At 37.4% G+C, this 9330-nt stretch overlaps 1 protein-coding gene across 1 annotated transcript in view; it reads left to right on the top strand.

Moving 5' to 3' along the window:
• Nucleotides 1-9330, top strand: part of JMJD1C (jumonji domain containing 1C) — a 121488-nt gene that overhangs the window by 262 nt on the left and 111896 nt on the right. Inside the window, 1 exon segment of the mRNA XM_009994879.1 lies at nucleotides 6767-6931. Within this exon segment, the coding sequence (XP_009993181.1) occupies nucleotides 6767-6931 (165 nt within the window).

Here is a 9330-nt window from a genome sequence, read left to right as displayed (position 1 = left end):
ATCGTACTGCAGGAAAAGGGGATTTCCAGGCAGTTTTGAAACAACAGAGACATAATACCTAGCAGATAATGAACCAGCCTCTTTTTTTGTACTTTTCAACTTCCCAGGTTCTATCTGAGGACTGAAAAAACTCCAAAGAGTGAGCATGATGTTTTATGTTAGTAGAGTGTGTCAAAGGGGATTTAATCTTTGACGAGTTGTTCTCTTGACATGCACAGCTCATCTGAAATTAACAGGACTTTCTCTTTCCATTTAAGAGAAAATTGAATTTTCTGCCTCTAAATTTTTCTTACTACTTGCAGGCTCCACAAATAATCTAAACAGATATGCAGATCTGAACATTTATCCAAACTATTTCATGTTTTTTCATGTTCAGGGCTGAAATAGCATAGAATAACCAACAGTATTAGTTTGTCCCATCATCTAAAGAGCTTTCAGTGTTCTCTCCTGTACAGCATGTATCTGAGTCTACACCTTTTTTGTTTTTTAGAATTAGTTGCAGAGTTCTTGCATTTTTGAGACCAACCGTTACGTTCCTTGAATGGTGGAAGAATTGTAGAAGTCTGAATAATTAACATATACTGGTTTTGTCAAAAACATTTTCAAGACACTGTGGCATTGTGAGCGTCTTCTCACGCCTTCTCAAAAATGTGCATTTAATATTTCTTTGTTGAATGTAAATACTTTATTGTATGCAACTATAAGTATGCAGGAACTAATATGTCTGATTGGCAGTAGAGATTCTGGCTATTTTTAAGAATACATGGAGGCAGTAAACCCCATATTTTAATCCTAAAGAATCTAATAGTTAAGGACCAATCTATTGCCATTATTCCAGCCATTTTTAAGCTGTATGGACTCATGCCAATGTATTTTCAAATACCTGTTTTTCCTGTACTGTTTTGCTTGAAGAGTTTGCAAAATGCTAATGTATAGCATTTCAATATGTAAAGGAAAGGATATAATGATTCTTTCATGAGTTCTTTTTACCATAGAGTAACTATGAAATGCTAATATGAAGGATTGAGGAAATTTTGGTAGCACAGAACAGCATTGCAAGCCTTTTATTAAACACAAAAACCTCTAATGCTGTCTTTGGTTGCTGTTTCACCGCTTTTCCACATGGACATAGGTAGCGCTTGTATAACACAGTAATAATTTTACAGTGTTAAGCTGTTTTGCTTTATAGTAAATTGCACTTTGATTGCATTTGATTAGTTAAAGATATATTTAGAAAGGCTTGACTGCTGGGTAATGCCATTTCCATCACAGAAAAACTGTAAAAAACCTGTGAATGCGAGAATATTGTGAACAGGATGGGAAGATTAGGTTTTACAAAAACACTCTTACTGGCTCCATTCCCTGTGTGTTTACAATGAGTGTTTGTTTATATCAGTTAAATATTTAGCAATTGCTTCCATCTCAATAACTAGAGGGAGAATTTTTTCAGAAGCTGGTGTAGTTTGTTTTAATTTTCAGCTACATAGAGAGGTAAAAAAAGCCCACTGGAGCTAAGCAGGCTCTTGGAGTTGTTTGGGGTTCAGAGCTATAGAAACCTGCCAGCAAGGGTCAAACCTGCATCACTAGCTGGTGGTGATTTGGTTTGGGATACCTGGAGTCGCTGCCTTCATCTGCCTCTGCTTGGCTTCTTGAATTTTCTTCTTAGAAAGTAGATTTTCTAACAAACCAGGAAACTCCCAGCACTCTATTGGTCTAAGAATAAGCAGTTCTTAAGCATCATCTTAAAATGTATATGCCCCAGGATTAAACTTGGGCTTGCATTTTAATTTGATGATTTGGAAATTCTGTCCTGACATCCTGTAGTGTAGTTTCTGATTCTCTTAGTTACTCTGTTTAAGTTGGAGGGATCAAGCAGGAAAATGTTTTTCCTTTAATGATGGTACCCCAGGTTCTAAAAACAAAACCACAACCCAACAGGTAAAAGATTACCTGTATTGCCATTGAAACATGTTTTTTTTTATATACTTGCAAGTACATTTCTGCTAAATGGCACACAAGGTTTACATTCTTGTGTTCCCCTGATCTTATGTTACAAGGTTGGGAAATTGGCTGACAAGTGTTTTTTGATTCTTGATTAGATGCTAAGAGTTTTAGAAATATCTTTTAAGTTGTGTAACTAAGACTTTTTAATTCCACACCTAAATTTTAGCACCTGAGTATTGAGTTCTAAACTCTTGAAAGAGGCATATAAAGTACATTTGCATTATAATTGCATATTGTGCCATGTAATGTTTCTTAATTTGAAAGTGTTATGAGTGAAACCTGGTGGGATGTGTTTTTGGGACTCACCTTGAGTAGCCAGATTGGTGTTGATGAAATACTATTCTGTGGTCCAAAACTGAGGTTTTTTCTTTGCTTTATTAAAGACATCTTAAGAAAGATTGCTTGGTTAATTTTTTTCTTTTTAGAAATAAAAATTTTGCTAGCAATCTTCAGTTGATAAAGAGGAAACTGTACACTCCCCCCTTAGGAGAGAGAACACAAGTTGTGTTCTCTTAATTACAGGTCAGGTGTACGGACCATTTTAGCACATCAGATGAGAAATCTAGTAAATAAATGCTATACAGCACTCAACTAGAGGAACTTTGCCTTAAAATAATGCAAGTTTTTAGTGACTCTTGCAGCTATACTGTCTGGAGCTCTTGCCAGGGCAAACCTAACGTGAAGCCAGGCTTTGGTCTGATAACATTACAGTTGTCTTCAGCACTAACCAGCCCATGGGCAACACATACGCTGCCGGACTGGGGCATCCACCCACTCAGGTGGTTTCAGGACTGTGGATTGTGCATGGGCTATGCTTTTTAGCATTTTAAGTCAAATTTGCTGGAAGTCAGAGTTGCTTTTGTGATGGTCTAAAGGCTTTCAGAATTTGTTTGGTCAGGCATATTTATTTGGAGCAGAAGTGACTGGAAAACTCTGGATCACAGCACTGCATGTAGAGAATTTCACCATGATTGTTGTGTTTTGGCTTTGAAACAGCAATATTTTGTTGCAGTTGTTTGGCCGACTCTATTGGAAATTAATTTGTTGTCTTGCTTCACTTGGAAAAGCATGCTAAAAGCTTATGCTGCTTCCTGTTGGAAAATAGTAGTGAGTTACAAAATTAGCACATTAATGCCAATTATAAATATAATATCACCCCACTGGGAATTTCTCCTTTTTTTATGTGAGTGAATGCATATGTGCTGAGGAGACTTAAGTCTCTCTGGGAACACGAACTTCTGTATAGCTGACAAGGCAAGGAAGCAAAATTTGGCTGAAAAAATCTCAAAATCAACATTAATTCTTAGGGAGGAAAATCTTGTACAGTTTCTTGCTGTACGGTTTTGTCAGTGAAGCAAGAAAGATTAAATATTTTCAGCCTTTGCACTCCTTAGGGGGTCTAACTTTGGCTCCACATTTTATTTTGTTGGCTTAGGTTGCTGGATTGCTTCCTTTCCTCCTCCTCTCCTCTTTTTTCATAAATTATGCTGCTTGGGATACTGCTCTTCTCTGTGCGGTAGGTCAGTGTGCAGAGAAGGAGGAAGCTTGTGCTTTTTGGAGGTTTTTACTGTTGCCTTAGAAAAATTCATAATGGATTTTCCTGATTCAAGTTTTTCCTAGCAGAAAAAAAAAAAAAAAAAAAAAAAAAAGAGAGAGAATGGGCAGAGGATTGGGCACTGTGTTCTGTCTGTTGTATCTGTCTTTCAAAAATGAACTTTAAGAAGCCAGCAGATAGTTAATAGTCTTGGCATCAAAACCTGAATGTGGTGGAAGCTGGCAGAAGTAATTCCCAAGTAAGGTTCTGTGTGTGTATCGTACTAGAAGAGGAATATGGTGCCCTGGGCCATGGCAGGCTGGCTCTGTGCCATGCTCCATTCTCCACTTTTCTTGGAACTGCTCCTTTGAAGATCTAATTATACGGTGCCAGGAGACTCTCCCGATAGCTCAGCAATAACTCCCACTGTCGTTGCACCGTGTTTCAGTTTATTTGGGGTGTAAAACTTGCACACAAACACTAGATTGTATCACAGTTATCCACAAGTCCTGGCTAGTATCCAGAAGATACAGTATGTTTTATTGTGGCAGTTTCTAAACTGCTAACTCCAGTTTATACTTAGCAGTGTTTTTCAGAAATGTTTATTCACTTGTTTCCCCTTGCCTCCTATATTTTAAAATTTGTGGCTGTGTGAGGTCTGGTGCTTCACCTCTTACATCCTGCTATAGACAACCCAAGTAAGATGTCTTTCCATATATTGAAATAAAATTATTCAACCAGTCCAGAATAATTGAGTGGAACTTGCAGGAGGAGGGGTCAGGAGGAAGCTGACTCTAGAGAATGATTTTTTTTACTGTGCTGTCTCTGCAAGTTGTCTTTAAATTTTGTCATTTGACTAGTTGTAGAAATTAATGTCTCTTTAGAAGGGTTCAAAGTAGCTGCAAATACAAGAAACTGCTGCTAAGATGATTTGAGATATGATATGTTTTCCTGCCAGTGCTTTGCAGCATGACAAAGTTTACTGTTAACTCTGCTTTGAATGAGACAATTTTCTGCAATTTATGTATTTTAAATTTAATTTCTAGAAATCAAGTTATTAAGAAGTGCTTTTTAATGAAAGGCATCAATTTACAGTTTCTGGTTTTGAGTTTTTCTGTTTTCTATTTGTTTCATTAGCATAAGAGGTGATAGATCTAATAATGGACAACTGAGGTGAGGAGTGTTTTCCATGCAAACTGTTCCTATAGGCCAGATTCTAATGCTACTGCAAAGACTAGTCATAGTTTCATTGAGTGAAATGGGCAATGGGAAAAGGTTAAAGAGTAGTTGCACTGATGAATAAGGTGTTGCAGAGGTGGATGAATGTGATCAGCTAGGGAAAATGAAATGTCAGAGGAGTGGCAGAAAGATAACTGCAGATAACTGCAGAAATTCCAGATATGGTGAATCCAGAGGGAAAGCTCTGTCTGAAGGAACAGGATTTAATGCAGACAACTACCCTATGCACACTCTACCTTTACCCAGCAATTAAGAACAGGCAAGAAAGAGAGAGTAGCAAGATGAGATGTGAGATAAGAGCTGGAAAGACCAGTTGGCTGTGAATATGATACTGGTGACAGGGATGGTCGGGTGTCAATATTTGGTAGAGGGGTGGATGAAAAGGAGACAGGTGTGCAGTGAGTGATAGCTGCAGTTAGTCTGAGTAGCTAGCAGTTTGTGGAGGCTGTGAGGAGAGGAAGCAGTGGCATAAATGGATTGTCTAAGCATAGTTTGACAGGAGAACTAACTATTTTTATTGGGACCAATTGTAAGTGGAGATGCAATAATGGCTGTCACAGAAGAAAGTAATTGCAGTAAATTATCTTCTTAATCTGGGGCTTTAAAGTGGGAAAGGAAAAGAAAGGAAGTGTGTATGAACAGAATGAGATTAATGGGTTAAAGAAGGAGAATTATGGCAGGGAAAACTGGGATGATGAATTTTGATATAGGAGTGAGAAAAGGCTTGGTGCAAATTTAAATTGTGTACACAGAAGGGAGAAGGACAAGATGAGAAGGAGCACAATGTAGTACACGTTTGGAAAGTGTGAGACAAAGTCTAGACAAGGAAGTATGTTGCAGGCCTAAAATTAACCAAAGTTAAAAAGACAAGAATATTTTTGTGGCAGTGATTTAAGTTCTCAGAAGCAGATAGAGGAAAAAACTAGTTTCAGAAGTTGTCTTGGGTGTGGCTGGGAGCTGAAATTCAGGAGAGTAGCAAAGTATCTTCCCTTCTCCAGTTTGTGTGACAAGTAGTGGCTTTTATTTATAATACCAGCTGTTTTTTCTTAAGAATTTTCTCATTATTTGGGAAAAAAAACAAACACAAAAACTTTATCAAATGTTGATTTTTTTTTTTTCCAATTTTAAATAAATTCTGTAACTTTGACAGGTAATAGTTTGACAAGAGTTTGTGTTTGATAATGCAGATAGCTTTTGGATAGCTTTTTGTCTGAGTTTCCTGTTCCCTTTAACAGGAGACAACACTTTTGGCATATTTAGCTTAGTGAATGCAAGCGAGGGAGTTGTTCTCTAAGAATGTGCTGGGAAAAACTATTTAACCTGCAGGACATGGATGGCACAAGATCAAATAGTTGCAAACTGGCTCCGAAGTAATTTAGCTGGAAACAAAGAGTGGTGTTTTGGTTTTTTTTTCTCTTTCAAAGGAGCAGGATTCCAGAAGAACAAAAATGGCAAGAAACTGAGCCTCTTCTGTTAGATGCTGTGTGTTCGTCTTGCTTGTAGTAGCAGAATCTGCAGGCTCAGGATGTCCTTTCTGGTTCTGTTCCAAGAGGCTTTTTTTTTTTTTTTCTGGAAATGGTGTTTCCTTGTTTGGTTTGTATTATATGACAGATATTGAAGTGAAAACGAGAAGTATTCTTAAAACTTATTTACCGATATCTAAATTGCAGTGTGAATTACTTGAATGATACTAGTAACTACTTAGTGTTGTACTTCCCATTCATGAGATAAGATACCCAATGTTAATGTTTTAGCAAATGTCACCCTCATCTCTGCAGCACAAATCCACTGCCAAGAAAAATTTCATCTGTGGTGCCGGAACTGATTATAAAATTTCCATACCATAAACAGTAAAATGGGCATATTAAGCTGTTAAACAAAGCTCTTGTGTTAAATGTTAAAACGCATGCTTTCAGAAGTGTGTGTAGATGCACACATGCTGTTTATGTGTAATAATGTATGTCCTTTCCTGTTCTTAAATTTTCCCAGGTATATGTGGAATTTGATGACCTTGAATGGGAAAAACGAGAATGGGTTAAAGTTTATGAAGATTTTGCAACCTTTTTGGTGGAGTACCAGCTGGTCTGGGTGAAAAGAAGGGACCCAAGCCAGACTCAGGGATCAAAGATCAAACAAATTCAATGGCCTGCATTGGTAAGATACTTGAGCACTTGCATTTACTAAACTATTTTAATCTTTATGAAACTGTTCTCCTTAGGAAAAAGTCTAGGTTACTCAAGTGGTGATGGAATGCTGTGAGCATGGAGAGGGAGGAGGATAAGAAAAAGATAAGAAGATACTAATAAGGCATGTTTGTGTTGAAAGGGTGGGAGCAGTGTTGATAAGTCACTCTTTTTGAATCAACTTAGAGCACTGCAGAACTAGTCTCTGAGTGACATAATAGAGCTAATGGCAATTCACGTAAAGCATCTTACAAATACAACCCTGTCACCACATGCTCTCTGGAGCATTGAAATGAAGGAGAAAAATAAACCCTTAAGCTTGTGATACTTTCTTTGTGGGAGTTGAATGTATCTAGAACTGAGGTCAGAGTTCAGAAATATGAGAAAAATGAGCAAAGATAATAAAGTAAGTGATAATTGCTTGCCTGGTTTATGAGATGATACTTGTGACTCACTACTTTCTGGATTGATGCCCAAGCAAAGCTACTGAGAACTGCTGGGAGGCTGTGTGCACTTTTGACATGCCTTTTGATAGCCCTGATGAGTACTAAGGAGCTGATGAGATAATGTAATACGCAATAAATGTGTATTCCTTTTTTTCTCTAAAGAAACAAGTGCTGTCAAAGTCTTCAGAAGAGGCAAATAGATAGGAGGGTTCAGGAACCCACTATATTGGATGTTTTTGCTTTGTAGAGAGTTGGGGAAGATTTCTCATAGACTAGCAGGTAAAAGTGAGATTCAGCAAATTTGTCAAAATGGTGAAGGAAGATCTTAGATTTATTTGATATTAAGCTTAGTATCTGTAACTTTAAACTTGTTTTTCTAGGAATTTGTGATCTTAATTTAGACAATTTTTTTTCCCTCCAGGCCTCAGCTCTAGCTGTGTTGCACTAAAATATTCCTTCTATGTTGTCATCTCTGAGTACCTAATAAACTTTGTGAAATGCTGTCTCATGATTATTTTTCTGGAGATGGGAACAGTAATGCTGAAGGGCAGGGAGCAGGATGTTCAAGGAAGCTTAATAGTGGAAGAGAGATGCATAGGTGGTTTAAGATGGACTTACCTCCTCTTCAGTTAATATTCCTAATTGGCTCAGCTTCTGTGTTTGTGCTAATGTGCTTGAGTTAAAGCAAGCTGACTTTCTGGATCTGCAGGCAGATGTTCTGCTTCATGTTAGTATATCCTTGAGCAAAAAAGTTCAGTTTTAGGGAGTCATGTTATTTGTTCTTTGAAGCCACTCATTTCTCCTTGATTGAGATTGATTTTAAAATATTAGCAGTTTAGATTCAAAGTACTCTGTGATTTTACATGCTTTTAATCTTACCCTCTAGAATAGAGGTCCTTGTTCGGTTTAGGAGTGTATTTCTAGAAAGTATTCTAGTCTGGCTGCTGATCCTGTTCCCAGGTTAGAAGTATTTCTTTGTTAATGTGTGAAAATGTTTTTGTTGCACTTTTCTCTCATTAGAGACTTCTTCAAACTTCTACTGGTCCAGCAGAAGGCAGAAACATTCTTTTCTTCCATCACCATATTTTTTACTTTTTCATTCTTGTTTTAATGTTAATGTGCTTGATGTAGCTGATAGGCATGAGAAGGAAGGTTTGCAAAACATCCACCTCCTGCTTTTACAGTTAAAAAATTGAAATAATATCGTCAAAAGTGGTGCTCAAGTAGCTTGTTGGGTCACTATTTCCAAATGTTAAAGATGACAACTTCTCATAATTTGTGCTTGGCCTGCCTACAGATGTTCTAGCAATTGTTTCCTGAGTCAAACCCTCTAGTTTCTTCCATTCCAGAAAACCTGTATTTGAGGGTAAGTGCAGATACAGGATATTAACTCTTGTTAAAGGGGATTCCCACTATAGCGACCTCCCAAACTTCTGCTCTGTATTGGTAGCTGCACTGAGCACACCAGGCCTTGGGGAGCAGGGAAGGTGCTCAGAATGCCACAATACCTTTGGGATTTGTTTCCAGACTATGTGAACACTGATGCAGTGACGTGGATGACCTCTATGAAGGTTTGGGGTTTTTTTGGTCAAAACAAGACTTAGTAAAAATGGGAAAGCAGTGGAAATGATTGTAATATTTTGATTTGCCAAACAGCAGTGGGAGTACATGGACTTTATGTGAAATACTGATATGATACTGCACACTTTTTGGAAATGCTGAGTCTTGCTGTAGTTACTAAAGGAAATGTCTCAATCCTTCCCATGCATGCAAACTATATTGAAAAAAATCATTAATGTACCTGACAATCTTGTCTTCATATCAAATGCCCAAATAAAAGTTTCTGGCATAACTTCATGTTTGATGCTAAACATGAACACAGCAAAGCAGTATTTAAGCATGTTTTATGTAATTAGTTCTACAG

The sequence above is a fragment of the Chaetura pelagica genome, unplaced genomic scaffold (assembly GCF_000747805.2).
Source record: "Chaetura pelagica isolate M959 unplaced genomic scaffold, ChaPel_1.0 scaffold112, whole genome shotgun sequence".
NCBI classification, from domain to species: Eukaryota; Metazoa; Chordata; class Aves; order Apodiformes; family Apodidae; genus Chaetura; species Chaetura pelagica.
The sequence above is the reverse complement of the archived record's forward strand: the minus strand, read 5'-3'. Positions and strand labels throughout refer to the sequence as shown.